Here is a 16,850-nt window from a genome sequence, read left to right on the forward strand (position 1 = left end):
AAATGAACTGAAATAAACCTACCAAACATGTCTGAAGTTTCCTTGTCAGTAAACAGTACGCTATCCAGATTCAGCACTTTAAGGTCTTGAAAAGTTGACAGTATGTGAACTGAAACAGAATAGAGCAGAGTTAGAAGTATATTGTTGTCCTTAATTCACAACATTGGCAATGACATGAACAGCATTTACAAAGTTAATAGGCTGTATCAATCATTTTAGCTAAGAATCAAAAACCCATTTCAAGTTGACCACCAGCATCACATGAGCGATTAGTGGAGTATGCATCATGATGTGCGATGTGTGGCACATGCATTATGACGTGCATGTGTTGTGATGCTGGTGGGCATTTTTTATTTAGCCATCTAAAGTGGTAGATGCCCAGCTTAGATTGATAAATTAAAATATTTTTTTATCCAATTATTGAAACAAAACATTAAAATGACCAAAAGGGGTGTGGGAGCAGGAAGAGAGCGGGTGAAGGGGATGCAACTGGGAGGATTGGTATTTGAGGTATGCAGCACACAAAAGAGAGAGCAAGCAAATACATTTACTCTCTTGGAACGCTTTTTGAAAAAGACAACAGTAGTACTCTAAGTGCAAGCAGTTGAAGATGGTAAATAGGCTATGCTCCAGGTCAGGGACAGACAGAAGAAGAAGAAGGTGGGGCACGGATTAAGAAACATGCAGCTGAGAGTGACAAGCCAACCTACGGTAAGCAATGGGTGGGTCTGAGCCCACTGTAAATTTCCGCTATGGTCCACAATAAGCTCAAACCTACAGACAAATGTGGTATGGTTCACAAGAGGCTTTCACCTACAGACACTTATCTGGTAGTTGTTGGGCTTGGCCCTTTCTGCAGGGTCATCCCACAACTTTTTGCCTTTACCCTCCTGTTTTCTGAACCCATTTCAGTTGGCTTTTAGACTCTGTGCACTTTACCACTGCTTACCTGTTTTAAAGTGCTTGTGCTTTCTACTTTAAAAGTGGTAGAAGTGGCTCACACTCAATTGCCACATTTAGTTTACTTGTAAGTCCCTATTAAAATGGAACTACATGTACCCAGTGTCAGTAAATTAAATGCTATTAGTACCTCCGCAGCACTCATTGTGCCACCCACTTAAGTAATCCTTTTAACATGTTTCAAACATGAACCTTCCTTTTTAAAATACATATATGCCACTGCTAGAGTAAGTCTGACAGCCCAGAGGGCAGGGTGCAGTGTATCTAGAAAGCAAGACATAATTTTAAATGTACATGTCCCAGTAGTGAAAAACTCCTAAACTCGTTTTTCACAACTGTAAGGCCTACCTCTCCCATAGGATAACATTGGGGTTACTTTATTACATTTAATAAGTGATAACTTTCAACTGGGAGCAAGTAGACAGCTCTAAACAATTGTAATTAAAAGCCCTCTCTAATGATAAATGGTGGAAAGTATAAGATGTCACGGAGACAATGTGCTATAAAGGTAGCATACAAGTGAACATCTTCAAGTCAGACAGATTCAAACAAAAGCAAGGTGGTAAACAGAAATCCTGATTCATCCCAAAACTCTATTTATCATGTCCACAAGGAGGAACGGATAAGTGCAATGCACTCAAGTTGTGCCTCCATCCTGACTGTGGAGTCTGACGCTCGACTCAGCTTGCACATGCTCCAACAACCAGCAGTGAATATGAGGACATCAGCACTGTAGATGGTAAGAAGATGTAAGGTGGGAATGGCAGAACCACCTTTCTCTGTGATGACAATCTCACTAATAGATTAAAACCTTTATTCCACTATCCCTTGTTCCACTATCTCTTATTCTCCAAAGGAACAGCAGTTTTGAGCCGTTCAACACTTTGTTTTGCTTCAAAAACATAGGTTCACCTTTTACAACCATAATAGTTTATTAATAAGCATCCAATCACCAAGTTTTATGTCGACTTCTTTGACATTCCTGGTGCGATCAAAATATTTTTGCAAGCATTCTGTTTGGCAATCACACACTTGCTATTTTTTTGCAAAGCTAAGAGTTCCTGTTGCTCGCCATAAAGGATTGTATGATGCATGCATATGTAATGTACAGTGCTCTAACTATGTTAAATTATTTTGTGCCCTCTTATCATGGCACTGAGAACACTGCTGGCATCTGTCTGGCCCATGCCCTCCTCGTATAAGCCTACTCATGGTGGATAACTTTATACCTTTGTAATGGTTTACTACCAGCATATTAAGTTTTAAACATAGCTCTACAAAATTATATACAGAATATTGACTACCACAAGACTGGAAAGGTAAGTATGTATTTGCTATTCTTAGCTCCACATATGTGCAGCTTAACAATTTATATGTCTTGAAAGTATATTGATGTGGAGTAAAAAATAGTAAATCTATATTTATCTATGTATACTTATCTTCACAATAATACGTGAGCCAATATTCAGGGATACCATACTTTTGTAGCAAAATAATGTTGTTGTCTATATCTCGACATAAAGCCTTAGTAATTGATGTTTGATTGTATTGGCTGTATATGCCTTGGTTACCTGTGATGAAACGAAATAAAAGAAAAAGTGAAGGCATGATTTTCCACAACAAACCTAATTCAAACAACACCAATTTCTGTTAAGTGGGAAAGGTATCAACACATAATCAAAACGTCAATTTATGAATAACATTCATCAGAATATGAAATGTCATCTCAAGCCTATGAATAACCTAGTAGAAAGCAACACAAGTATTCAAACAGCTTTAACTGTTAAAAAAGTTATAAAGCCTTGTTCTGCAAATAAGTGCACAGGAGTACTCCCCACAATGGCTGCTGCAAAACTATGATAGCACCCAATACTGCTATACATGCAAATCAGTCTGCAAAATTGTAGATAGACCTTGAGAAAAATGAAAACAAATGCCTCATACACAACACACTATTAACCTCTAGACAGTAGAACTGGTCACAGAAGTCATGAACACCTCCTAAAAGAAAAGGGCACAGTTTCCCAAAACTGCTATCAAAAGAAAACACATATAAAACTATTTGGGAAGGCCAAAAGCAGACAAAGAGAAAAATGAAAAGCTACACGTATTAAATACAAATGACACCTTAGCAGAGTGTCACCTCTCTGCAAAGAAAATCAAGCACATGTAATGGCCAAATGCACTGTCAGAGGCCACCTGCTAGAGACTGCAGAGGCACTGGCAAATCCAATAAGTCTCGTCTTTACAATCTATTGGCTTTGACAATTGCTTTTGGCATGTTGTACAGTGCTGGAATGCTGCAGAGTGTTGTCAAAATAACAATAAAAAAGGGCTGATGACTGCTGCATCATTCCACTGACATCTGTCAGAAAACGTGTGTACCAGCAGAATAACGCAGGTGGTATTTTCTTTAATTTTGTATTTACCGATTCAAGATGGTCAACGCCACCTGGATCCATAAATAAATAATAAAATAAAGAGTTTTAAATGCAAATTCAAACAAAAAAGCACTGTATATGCTGAGATGCGGGGTAACGGAGGAGTGGGGTGTAGGAAGGGGAAAAGCAACACACAGAGGCTAGTGGGAAGAAGACCAGCAGGGACAGTACACCACAGGTGAGAAAGAAACATGGGGCACCAGGTGGGGGAAGAGAAGCACACGGATGAGGGAGGGTAACACGGAGTGGGGGGGCGAGAAGCACATAAGAGAGACAGCTGGAAAACACATGCACTTATGGAGGGCTTAAGCAAAAAGAAACAGATAGGGCAGTTTGAGGGGAGAAACCCAGAGGGAAGAGAGAGAGCAACACAGAGCGATGAGGATTGAAGCAGATAAGTGAGGCATCTAAAAAACACATGCACTCTCATGGAGTACTCAAACAAAAAGATAAGGAAAATGTTACATACCCAGTAAGCATCTGTGTAGTGCTGTAGATTCACATGCTTAGCATAATCCTGCCATCTAGTGATGGCCTTGGATGGGTGCAAGTTGTTTTTCTTCAAATAAAGTATTTTGAGTTGTGAGGTAGTGTGTCTCCTCTTGCTGGTAATGTGCTTTGTCATCAAATCTATTGTTAGGTTGTTTTCCTGTGTAGCGGGTGAGAATGAAATGTGAAGCAAAGTGTAGTGTAAAGAGATGTCCATGCGAAAGGAGTTTGTGAGAAATGGAGAAAGTAACCATAACAAGCACAGGCTTCTGGGGAGGAGAGTTGGTGCATGTGAATCTACAGCACTAGATGCCACAAACATGCTTACTGGGTAACATTTTCAGTTCAAGGCATGTGTGGCTGTAGATGCACATGTGTAAGCACAGACTGTAAAGCAGACCTCCTATATACACCGTGGCTAGCCTGTGGAAGTTACAGCTGTTTGAAATAGGATATGTGGAACTGCTTGGCCCACACTGGCTTGTTGACAGGCCAGCACATCTACTTAGTAATGTTTTGAAACTTTATGCAGCATAGACCGTGTAGCTGCCTTACATATGTCAGCTATAGGTACATTTTCTAGGAAGGCCATTGAAGCTCTTTTTCACAAGTGGAGTGAGCTTTTGGAGGAATGGTTAAAGTTCTTTAGCTTTATTTTAGCATGTTTGGATGCATTTAACAACCCATCATGCAATGCCTAATTTAGAAATGGCCCTTCCTTTGTGAGGGTTTGAGAAAGCAACCAACAGTTGTTGTGTCTTCATAAATGATTTAGTGCTGTCAATGTAGTACATGACAGCTCGTTTTTTACGTCTAACGTGTAGAATCCTTTCTGCAACTGAGCCAGGTTGGAGAAAAAAGACAGGGAGTTCAATAGATTGATTAAGGTGGAATTGCGGGACCATCTTTGGAATAAATTACAGTTGGGGTGAAGTACAACCCTGTCCCTATGTATTTGGAAGAACAGTTCTTCTAAAGTTAGTTCCTGAAGCTCATACTTTTAAGTAAATTCATAGCGACCAGGAATGTTACCTTCCAAAATAAAAACTGGAGGCGTGAGAGTGGAGGGGCTCAAATAGAGGCCCCAATTAACCTTGTTAATAAAATATTGAGACTCCATGTGGGAGGTGGTGGCACCCCAGGAGGAATTACTCTTTTAGGACCTTCCAGAAAGGCTTTGATGACTCGAATTCTGAATAGGGAAGTGTGTTTCCTATTTTGTAGGTATGGACTATCGCCACAAGTTGAAACCTTGTATATGTAAAAGCTAAACCAGAGGTATGCAAATTAATTAAGTAGCAGACAATGGGCCTGATTCTTACCTTGGCGGGCGGCGGAGGCTGCCCGCCAAAGTACCCCCGCCAGAACACCGCACCGCGGTCGTCAGACCACTGCGGTGATTCTGGGTTTTCCACTGGGCTGGCGGGCGACCGCCAAAAGGCCGCCCGCCAGCCCAGTGGAAAACAACCTTCCCACGAGGACTCCGGCTCTGAATGGAGCCGGCGGAGTGGGAAGGTGCGACGGGTGCAGTGGCACCCGTCGCGTATTTCAGTGTCTGCAAAGCAGACACTGAAATACAAAGTGGGGCCCTCTTACGGGGGCCCCTGCAGTGCCCATGCCAATGGCATGGGCACTGCAGGGGCCCCCAGGGGCCCCACGACACCCCATACCGCCATCCTGTTCCTGGTGGGCGAACCGCCAGGAACAGGATGGCGGTATGGGGTGTCAGAATCCTCCATGGCGGCGCAGCGAGCTGCGCCGCCATGGAGGATTCATTTGGGCAGCGGAAAACCGGTGGGAGACCGCCGGTTTTCCGCATCTGACCGCGGCCAAACCACCGCGGTCAGAATGCCCTTCGGGGCACCGCCAGCCTGTTGGCGGTGCTCCCGCCAACCCTGGCCCCGGCGGTCCATGACCGCCGGGGTCAGAATGACCCCCAATGTCTTGTACCTTGGCTGCCAAGGGATCAATATGTTTAGAATACCATTTGTGAACAAATCTTTTCCATTTAGCTGTGTAACAGGCATGGGAAGTAGGCCTGCGTGCTTCTGTGAGAATGTCCATACATTGTGGGAGATTGAGGTAACCAAATTCTAGGGCTTCAGGAGCCAGTTTGCAAGGTTGAGGGCTCTGGGGTCAGGGTGTCTAATTTTTCCATGATTCTGCATGAGAAGGTCCTACCTCTTTGGAGGCGCTTCATGAGGAACTACTGACAGTTCAAGGAGTGTGGTGAACCATGGCTGTCATGCCCATGTGGGAGCCACTAGGATGGGGGGAGAGATATCTGCCAAGAATTGCAAACCACAAATGGAAGCAGTGGGAAAGGTGGAAAAGCGTAAGCAAATATCCCTAACCAACTCATCCATAGTGCATTGCCCTTGGACTATGGGTGAGGAAACCTGGAGGCGAAGTTTGGACATTGGCATTTTCTGCTGTGGTCAAGAGGTGTATTTGCGGTTGTCCCCAATGCTGGAAAGTATTGGAGGAGGACTTGCGGGTAGAGTCCCCATTCGTGGACTTGGTGGCACCTCCTGCTGAGAAGTCCTGCCAAGTCATTTTTCACTCCCAATAGGTACTCCGCTAACTGGTGAATGTCGTATCAGAGAGCTCACCTCCAAATGGTCTGGGCTAAATGGGAAAGCTGTGGGGACATTGGCGCCCCCTTGCTTTTGAAGATAATACATGGCTGTCATGTTGCCCGTCTTGATGAGGTGGTCTCCGGGGGCTGAGTTGAGCTCTGGAGGGGTAGCTGGGGGGGAAGCGCAAAAGTCAGCACCAAACTTAGACCCTCAATGGCACAGGGGCGGCCGGGTGCAGAGTGCCAACATGGTGCTGGGTGGCCAATGCTATTCAATGGAGACAGAGGGTATCCGCTGCTGTGCTGCTTACAGGTGAGTAAAGTGGGGTCAGAGGTTGATCTCCTGGAGTTCAGGTAAGTACAAAGGGGGCCACAAGGCAGCACCAAACTTACACCCTCAGCAGCTCAGGGGTAGCTGGGTGCAGAGTGCCAACACAGCATCGGGCGCTCGACAGGTCCACTGTCCACAGGAGTTCTTGGTGTTTTTTGAAGGCAGGCAGACCTCCCAATCCTTTGGAGGTTGCTGGGGTGCAGGATGGTTCTCTTCTGAGTGCAGGTTTCTTTGGCAGCCGGTAGGGCTGGGGCCAAGTCCGTTAGTGTTTGCAATCTTCTCTGCTGGCGATGGGTTCAGTTCTTAGGTTGCTGGAATCGGATTCTAGGGTTCGTTCAGGGGTGCCACTTAAATACTGAATTTAGGGACGTTACAGGGGGTGCCAGGTGGTAGCCAATGGGCTACTCACCTTTAGGGTGACTCCATCCTTTCTATGGCTACTTCCTTCAGGAAGTGATATAGCCCTAACCCTATTGACTTAATTTCCTCCAGGCAAGATGGAGGAATTTAAAAAGTAGTGTACACTTCAGCTTCTCTCCCTGATGGGTGGGACTGGCATGAAGTGGGCACTCCTTCTAATTTACTTAATTTTCCCACCAGTCCTGCCAACAAAAGAAGGGTATTGAACTGGGGGCTGGCCTCCTCCACCATTTAGAAAGGTTGGGGTTGCATTTGAAAGGCACAAGGCCTTTGAAGCTCCCCGCCCTCGAGTGTTCATCCTTCCTGGGAGAGGAGGTCACACCTCTGCCCAAAGCAGGCCTTTGTTCTGTGCCCTTGAGAGCACTGGCTCTCACCTCAGGGGGCCAGAACTATGTCTAAGGTGACTGTACTGGTTATGGCCAGTCAGTGCCCATGCTCGGAGTTGGTAAATTTTGCACTGGGGACCTGTTTAGCAGGGACCCAGTGCACTTTCAGTCAAAATTTCACTAGACAGCAGGCAAAAAGTGGGTGGGACCATGTCAAAAGAGGCACTTTCCTATTTAAACCCCTGCCAAACGAAAGAGGATGAAGCTAACCCTTCTCAGGGAAGTTGTCTTCTTCTAAGTGGAAGAACCTGGAAAGGCCATCTGCATTGGCGGTAAAGTCCTTTCCCTTTAGGGAGATGGACCACCTTAACAGTTTGGGGTTTTCTCCTTTCATTTTCATTAGCCATCTGAGAGGCCTGTGGTCAGTTTGAACAAGGAAGTAAGAACCATAGAAGTATTGTCACAGCTTCTTCAGAGACCAAACCACAACAAAGTTTTCCCTTTCAACAGCACAATGAATTGCTTAGAGTAATCTGGAGCTTTCTCAACAGGTGCAGAGCACATTCATTCTTTCAGGGTGTGAAAGGCCTATTGGCAGCTGACTGACCATTTTACCTTTTTGGGCATCTTTTGTATGTGAGTTCTGTGAGGGATGACACAATGGATCCATAGCCCTTCACAAATGTTTTGTAATATCCAGTCAAGCCAAGGAATGCCCTGACTTGGGTCTGGGTTGTTGGAGCTACCCAGTCCAGTCCAGAATTGTCTGGATCTTGGGTTTGAGTGGTTGAACTTGGTGTCCAACAACAATATGTCCCAAGTATACAACCTGAGCCTGCCCTATCTGGCACTTGCTTGCCGTTATTCTGAGGCTTGCACTTTTAAGATCCTCAAGGATCTTCCTGAGGTCGATCAGGTGATCCTGCCAGGTAGAGATGAAGACAACAATGTCATCTAGATATGCTGCACTAAAGTCTTCTAATCCAGCAAGGACTTTGTTCATCAGCCTCTGGAAGGTGACAGGGGCATTCTTCAGACCAAAAGGCATAACAATGAACTGATAATGCCCAGCAAGAGTGGAAAATGCAGATCTTTCTTTTGCTCCTGGAGTCAGGCCTGTCTACCAGTACCCTGATGTGAGATCAAAAGCACTCAGATATTTGGCTGCTCACAATTTGTTAATAAATTCATCTTGTCAGAATCACCAGACCCTCAGGGTTTGCGCACGTTCCCAACACATCCTCTAATGAACAATTCCAAGACTCTGATAGACAATTCACAGAGACTGTGAGAGTTCAAGAGGGGAAGAGGGGATTAGGAAGGGTACTGCTGGGAAGGAGACCTTTAATGGGAAAAAAGGTTAGAACACACAATATAACCTGAAGTAAATATTAATAAACATAGTCTTTCTAAAAATATGAGCAATCATGAATTGCAGTTTTAAAAAATGAACAGATTTTGTGATGATCAGATACCTGTAATGGAATCAAGATTAATTGAAATAAAACTTTTCTTATTCAAGCATGAATTAGAATAACAAGAATATGCATAATAGGAGCATATAATTTTGCATCTAGAACTTCTGACCCTATATATATTTTCCTTGAAATGTTTTCAACACAGATTACACTCTTAAAACACGAGAGAAGAAATATTTTTTCAATGGATTCACTAGTTCAAGAAATATTTCCCATACTTGTCAACTCGAATTGAACCAAGCAATTATCCTGGAATGGTAATATGCAGTTCACAACATAAATAAACTCTAGTAAAAAATTGCATGTCCTGCTGACTCGAATGCCACCATGCAAAGTCAAGAAATGGTTGCACAATAAATAGCGACAGGTTTTAAAATTATCTTAAATTGAATTATACGTCATGCCACTTCAAAACCTTCTTTTAAATGTCAATAAATAGTAACACACAATGTACCACAAGCTTTTGAAGCTTCATAAACGAACCGCGCCTCTTGCCGATTCGTGATCAATCATGTATGTGTCAATAAATGCCAGCGCGCAATGCAACTCAAGATTTCAAAGCTTTTCAAACGAATCGCGCCTCCTGCTGATTCATAAATATTCACATGTATGTCAATAAACACTGGCGCGCAATGTAACATGAGTTTCAAAACTATAAATGAATCGCGCTTCTTGCCGATTCATAAACATCCATGTACACACTTTAACAAAAATACTCGAGTGCACTTTTTATGACTATGACCTTAAAACAAATTGTTAACATAAATAAACGATCAGATCTTAGAATGAAATAATTCTAGATAAAATAAACGGTATTGGGAATAAACCCAACTACCGTCTTACCACCCAGGAACAAGATGCACCAATGAAGATTTCAAAGCAGAACTGGGAGATCAAAAAGGCCACTGGAACTGAAGTTCTGGAAATAGCTGCTCTTCTGCACTGGAACCTCTGAATAGTGAGCACTGGGAGTTGGGCTGACTCTCCTTATATAGAGTCTTGGCCCAGCCCAGAACCACGCCCAGGCATGTTGCAGGGGAAGTCTCTGGAAGGCCCTGGAAAGAGGCCACACCCTAACCCACTCTGAAAACCTGTAGCAATACCTTGCAAAGAAACAGTATTTGTAAACATATTAAGAATAAGTGTTTAGGATGGAACTCTGCAATGCAAAAGGGTAACATACAACATATCAGCACAATGCATGAATCATGTTATTTTGAAAGTGATGTTTTTTTGCATTTTTTGACGCCAATAGAGCGCGTACTGTTCTGGTGTTGACAGTACTCCCCTCTCCCAGACGCGCTCTAGGGCCTGGTTTGCTTGGATTAAGATGATGAAAGTGTCTCACAAGTACTGGAGCATGAACATCAGATGCGGAAACCCATGAGTTACTTTCAGGACCATAACCTTTCCATGAGATTAAATACCAAAGATTACGTCCTCTCAGTTTAGAATCCAACCCTTTCTTGACTTCATATTCTTCTTCCCCTTGTACTAAAACAGGAGCTGGATGAGGTTGGACCTTTTGGACTGCCTTTTTCAAGAGGGAAGTGTGGAACACTGGATAAATCCGTAAGGATCCGGGCAATTGTAGTTTATAAGTCACTGGATTGATTTGCTGAAGGACAGTATAAGGACCTATGAATTTGGGGTTAAACATGTGCTTCTACTTGAAGTCTATATGTTTTGTGGAAAGCCACACTTTGTCACCTGGTTGATATTGCGGTCCCTCACAATGTTTCTTATCATAATGTCTTTTATATTTTTGTTTGGCTTTTTCTAGATACTGTTGAATCAGCTTCTGGGTTTGATGTAAATGCTGAATGGTTTCTGACACAGCTGGAGTAAGAGAACTTTCTTGAGGAATTGTGATGGGCAAGGTGTCAGGATGATAACCAAATAAACCAAAAAAGGGTGTAACGCCAATGGAAGTGTGGAATGAGTTATTGTAAGCTAACTCAGCTAACCAGAGCATAGATGTCCAAGTATGAAGTGCCTTTTCAGCGTAGGCACGTAGGTATTGTTTTAAAGTCTGATTTAGTCTTTCTGTTTGACCATCTGTTTGAGGATGGTGACTAGTAGATAGTGTAGATGTCACTTGGAGTGTTTTACACCATGTCTTCCAGAAATTGGAGGAAAATTGTGACCCCGATCGGAGAGGATAACCTTTGGTAGTCCATGATAACGAACCACTCTGTTCAGTAAAATGTTTGCCAATTCACTAGAAGTGGGCAATTTTTTACAGGCAATAAAATGTCCATATTTTGTGAGACTATCTACTACCACCAGAATTACTGAATGCTGTTGAACCACTGGCAGACCTGTGATAAAGTCTAATGAAATGTGTTCCCATGGACGACTTGGAGTTGGAAGTGGATGTAATAATCCTTTTGGTTTAAAATGACTTGTTTTAATGCGAGCACAATTTTTACAGTTGTTTACCATTGCTTTTACATCTTTTGTTAGGGTAGGCCACCAAAAATAACGTTGGATCAGTTCAAGAGTTTTAGGAATACCTGGATGACCTGCCGTAGGTATACCATGTAACCAATGAAACACTATCTTGCGAAGTTTGATAGTGGGTATGAATAAATGAGCGTCATGAAAGGGTAAACCTTGTTTGATTGACCTTTTGGGATCAGCTTGGGGCCATGTTTGCCATTTTTCAACAGTGTAGGAATTGCGAATTTCTTCGAAGAAATCTTCAGTTTTTATGATACATAGAACCTTGTCTGGAGCAATGATAGCTCTGGAGGCTTGAAATGCAGGCAACGTGGTAGACTCTTGACAGGACAAGGCGTCAGCCTTGCGATTATCTTTACCAGGCCGGAAGGTTACTACAAAATCAAATTCGGCAAAAAAAAGCATCCAGCGTAATTGCCTAGGGGTCAAAAGTCTGGCGGAAATCATGAATTGAAGATTACGATGATCAGTATATACTGTAACAGTGTATTTGGCACCCAATAAATGATGTCTCCATTCTTTAAAGGCGTCCCGAATTGCCAGAAGTTCTTTTTCAGCAATGACATAGTTTTGTTCGGCTTCGTTCAACTTCCGAGACATATAAGCTACAGGATGAAGTTGACCAGTGTCTTTATTTCGTTGTGATAAGACGGCTCCTATTGCTACATCTGAAGCATCAGCTTCCACTATAAAAGGTTGATTCGCATCAGGATGAGTTAAAACTGGGGCAGAGGAGAAAGCTTTCTTTAAAGTCGAGAAGGCTTGATCAGCTTCTGGGAACCATACAAACTTTTCTTTCTTTCTTAGTAGCTTAGTGATTGGAGCCACTGTCTGGGAGAAATGACTTCTGAACCTCCGGTAAAAATTTGCAAACCCCAGGAAGCACTGTACATCACGAACAGTTTTTGGAATGGGCCACTCAGATACAGCTTTTACTTTCTTTTCTGCCATCACCATACCTTGAGGGGTAAGAATAACCCCCAAAAACTCAACCGTGGTAACATGAAACTCACACTTGGTTAGTTTACAATATAAATGGTGTTTTCGAAGGGCTGCAAGAATTTTCTTGACATGTTGTACATGTTCATTTTTATTGTCTGAGTAGATCAAAATGTCATCGGTGTAGACTATGGCAAATATGTCGAGGTACTCTCTAAGAACGTCATTCAAGAAAAATTGAAAAGCTGCTGGAGCGTTACACAGACCAAAAGGCATGACAGTATATTAAAAAAGACCATATCTTGTCTTGAACGCTGTTTTCCATTCGTCACCCTCTCTCATTCTGACCAAATGATAAGCACCTCAAAGATCAAGCTTCGTGTAGATCTTTGCTCTCTTTACTTGTTCCAATAAAACCGGAATTAGGGGTAAAGGATATTTATTCTTGATTGTGACTTTGTTTAAACCTCTATAGTCAATGCAAGTTCGAAGTTCTCCATTAGCTTTTGAAACAAAAAATAAAGGCGAAGCTGCAGGAGACTTAGAGGGGCGAATGAAGCCATTCTCCAAAAATTGATTTAGGTATTTTCGTAAATGTTGGTTTTCATGTTCTGACAGAGCATATACACGACAGTTGGGAAGTGTCGCACCTGGGGCTAGGTCATTTTGACAGTCATAAGATCTATGAGGAGGTAGAGTCTCTGCTCCTTTCTCATCAAATACATCTTTGTACGATGAATACTGTTTGGGCAACTGAGTTTCTTTCTCAGCAGCAGTAGCTATGTTAGAGTTGCAACCTGTTGGTACTTGATTTTTTTGGAGACATTGTTCATTACATAGCGCAGATGAGAACACGATTTGTCGTTCTGCCCAATTGATTTCTGGATTGTGATGAGTTAACCATGGCAAGCCGAGGATAATCCCATATTGGGGAGCATGGATCACATCTAGAATGATTTTCTCTTCATGTTTCTTTCTTAGAATCTTATCTTCACAAATCATTGACAAGGGGATAGTCTGAAGAGTTACCGGACCACCAGTCAAGAGTTTTCCATCGACTGCCTGGATGATTTCTGGGTTTTTCTTTTCAATACATGGGATCCCCCATGCACAAACCAATTGGACAGCAACAAAATTCCCAGTAGCTCCAAAATCGACTAGAGCTTTTTTGAAATAGATCTCTTTCTTGACCTGAACTCTTATTTCCAGTTTAAGATGTCTAGATTGTGAAGGGTCCACGGTGACACCCAAGAGCAACCCTTCTCTGCATCTCGGGTGTTTTAGTTTTCCAACTCGACTGGTGCATTGGCTGCGACCTTCTGAACTGGACCTTGCTTGTTCTTTGGTTTGATGGGACAATCTTTGGCAAAATTACCTTTTTGCCCACAATAAAGACATTGTCCATTTTTTCTGCGTAAGTCCTTTTCATCTTTAGTCAAAGGTCTTCTGATGGTTCCAATTTCCATCGGTTCCGACATTCTTTCTTTCGGAGTTCTTGAATCTCTGTTATCATGAACGTGCCATGAATTCTTTTCAATCTTTTTGTGCGTTCCTTTACGTTCTGCTAAACGATGGTCAAGTCTCAAGACAAGATTTATTAACTCTTGACAGTCTGTAGGTTGTGGATCGATTTGGGCTAAGATATCTTTTAATTCCTCTTTGAGTCCCTTGTAAAACAAGACCGCTTGTTTTTCTTCAGGCCAGGAAGTCTCGGCAACCAGCCGGTTAAAGTTGGCTAAATACGACACTAGGTCTTGATTTCCTTGGCGTAAGTTTAATAATTCATGATCTGCTGACTGTGTTACAGTTCTACGATCAAAAACTCTCTCAAATTCACGAACAAAATTTCTGCAATTATACAACAAGGGACTATTTTTATGCACAAGAGGAATTGACCAAGTAGCTGCATCTCCAGTCAGATATGATAACAAGAAAGGTACTTTGGACTGGGCATCGGGAAAGGTATTTGGTCTGCAGGTGAAGTGTAGTTCCACTTGAACCAGGAAAGATTGCGCTTTCAATGGGTCACCTGAGAAACGTTCTGGGGGAGCTAAAGGAATAGCAGCAGGAACATTTAGGGAAATTGGACTACTTCCAGAAGCCTGAGAAGAAGTACCTGGCCAAAACACCCCTGTGGGACTTTGCTCCTTCTTCTCTACTTTATCTTGCAACTGACTCACTCTCTCTGCTAAGCTGGTTGTCAATTCTTTGGATGATACCACCTCTGCTTGGAGCTGGGTGATAGCCTTAACTAACTCGTCTAGCGTGGCCATGCTGAGAACATACACAAACCAGGAGGATAATAATTAGTGGGCTCACTATTCTGTCGGAGTCACCAGATCCTCGGGGTTTGCGCACGTTCCCAACACGTCCTCTAATGAACAACTCCAAGACTCTGATAGACAATTCACAGAGACTGTGAGAGTTCAAGAGGGGAAGAGGGGAGTAGGAAGGGTACTGCTAGGAAGGAGACCTTTAATGGGAAAAAAGGTTAGAACACACAATATAACCTGAAGTAAATATTAATAAACATAGTCTTTCCGAAAATATGAGCAATCTTGAATTGCAGTTTTCAAAAATGAACAGATTTTGTGATGATCAGATACCTGTAATAGAATCAAGATTAATTGAAATAAAACTTTTCTTATTCAAGCATGAATTTGAATAACAAGAATATGCATAATAGGAGCATATAATATTGCATCTAGAACTTCTGACCCTATATATATTTTCCTTGAAATGTTTTCAACACAGATTACACTCTTAAAACACTAGAGAAGAAATATTTTTTCAATGGATTCATTAGTTCAAGAAATATTTCCCATACTTGTCAACTCAAATTGTACCAAGCAATTATCCTGGAATGGTAATATGCAGTTCACAACATAAATAAACTCTAGTAAAAAATTGCATGTCCTGCTGACTCGAATGCCACCATGCAAAGTCAAGAAATGGTTGCACAATAAATAGCGACAGGTTTTGAAATTATCTTAAATTGAATTATACATCGTGCCACTTCAAAACCTTCTTTTAAATGTCAATAAATAGTAACACACAATGTACCACAAGCTTTTAAAGCTTCATAAACGAACCGCGCCTCTTGCTGATTCGTGAACAATCATGTATGTGTCAATAAATGCCAGCGCGCAATGCAACTCAAGATTTCAAAGCTTTTCAAACGAATCGCGCCTCCTGCTGATTCATAAATATCCACGTGTATGTCAATAAACACTGGCGCGCAATGTAACATGAGTTTCAAAACTATAAATGAATCGCGCTTCTTGCCGATTCATAAACATCCATGTACACACTTTAACAAAAATACTCGAGTGCACTTTTTATGACTATGACCTTAAAACAAATTGTTAACATAAATAAACGATCAGATCTTAGAATGAAATAATTCTAGATAAAATAAACGGTATTGGGAATAAACCCAACTACCGTCTTACCACCCAGGAACAAGATGCACCAATGAAGATTTCAAAGCAGAACTGGGAGATCAAAAAGGCCACTGGAACTGAAGTTCTGGAAATAGCTGCTCTTCTGCACTGGAACCTCTGAATAGTGAGCACTGGGAGTTGGGCTGACTCTCCTTATATAGAGTCTTTGCCCAGCCCAGAACCACGCCCAGGCATGTTGCAGGGAAAGTCTCTGGAAGGCCCTGGAAAGAGGCCACACCCTGACCCACTCTGAAAACCTGTAGCAATACCTTGCAAAGAAACAGTATTTGTAAACATATTAAGAATAAGTGTTTAGGATTGAACTCTGCAATGCAAAAGGGTAAAATACAACATATCAGCACAATGCATGAATCATGTTATTTTGAAAGTGATGTTTTTTTGCATTTTTTGACGCCAATAGAGCGCGTACTGTTCTGGTGTTGACACATTTACTCTTGGAATTGGGTGCACATCTGTCTTGGCCTCTGTAGGGGAAACACCCAGAAGAACGAGTCCGGAACCACGAGGTTTTGAAAAACCGAAAGCGAAACAACGCTTTCGTTTTCCACGACTCCCTGGTTTCGGTACCTTAACCAAGCATGTCTGAACAACGTACATGCGTGGTTAAGGTACAGAAGGGAGTCGGAGTGGATGCGGTGAAGGAGGAGGTAAGTTGGGCTGGGACTGGGGCTGTTTTGGGGGATGGGAGGGTTTGGGGGTGATTAGGGGTTGGGGGCAGGGTTTAGGTTTTAGGGGCAGGGGTGGGGACTCAGGGTATTTTTAGTTTTTGGGGTGGGGTGGCGGGCTGGGGTGATTAGGGTTGAGGGGTGGTCAGGGTTTAGGTTTAAGGGGTGGGGTGGGGGGTTGGGGTGGAGGCATGCTGGGTTGTGCATGCTGATTGGTAATGCCTTTTCCAGGAATGCATTTACAACAGTAAAATCGTTGTAAACGCATTCGTGGTAAATGCATTAGTGTTTAGAAA

At 42.6% G+C, this 16,850-nt stretch overlaps 1 protein-coding gene across 1 annotated transcript in view; it reads right to left on the reverse strand.

Annotated features, from left to right (window-relative positions):
* LOC138284967 (baculoviral IAP repeat-containing protein 1-like) overlaps positions 1-16,850 on the reverse strand; it is a 423,184-nt gene that overhangs the window by 118,447 nt on the left and 287,887 nt on the right. The window contains exon 13 of the mRNA XM_069224341.1: positions 23-109. Coding sequence (XP_069080442.1) covers positions 23-109 — 87 coding nt within the window. The remainder of the gene's footprint in view (positions 1-22; positions 110-16,850) is intronic.

This window comes from Pleurodeles waltl, chromosome 1_1 (assembly GCF_031143425.1).
Source record: "Pleurodeles waltl isolate 20211129_DDA chromosome 1_1, aPleWal1.hap1.20221129, whole genome shotgun sequence".
Classification (NCBI taxonomy): domain Eukaryota; kingdom Metazoa; phylum Chordata; class Amphibia; order Caudata; family Salamandridae; genus Pleurodeles; species Pleurodeles waltl.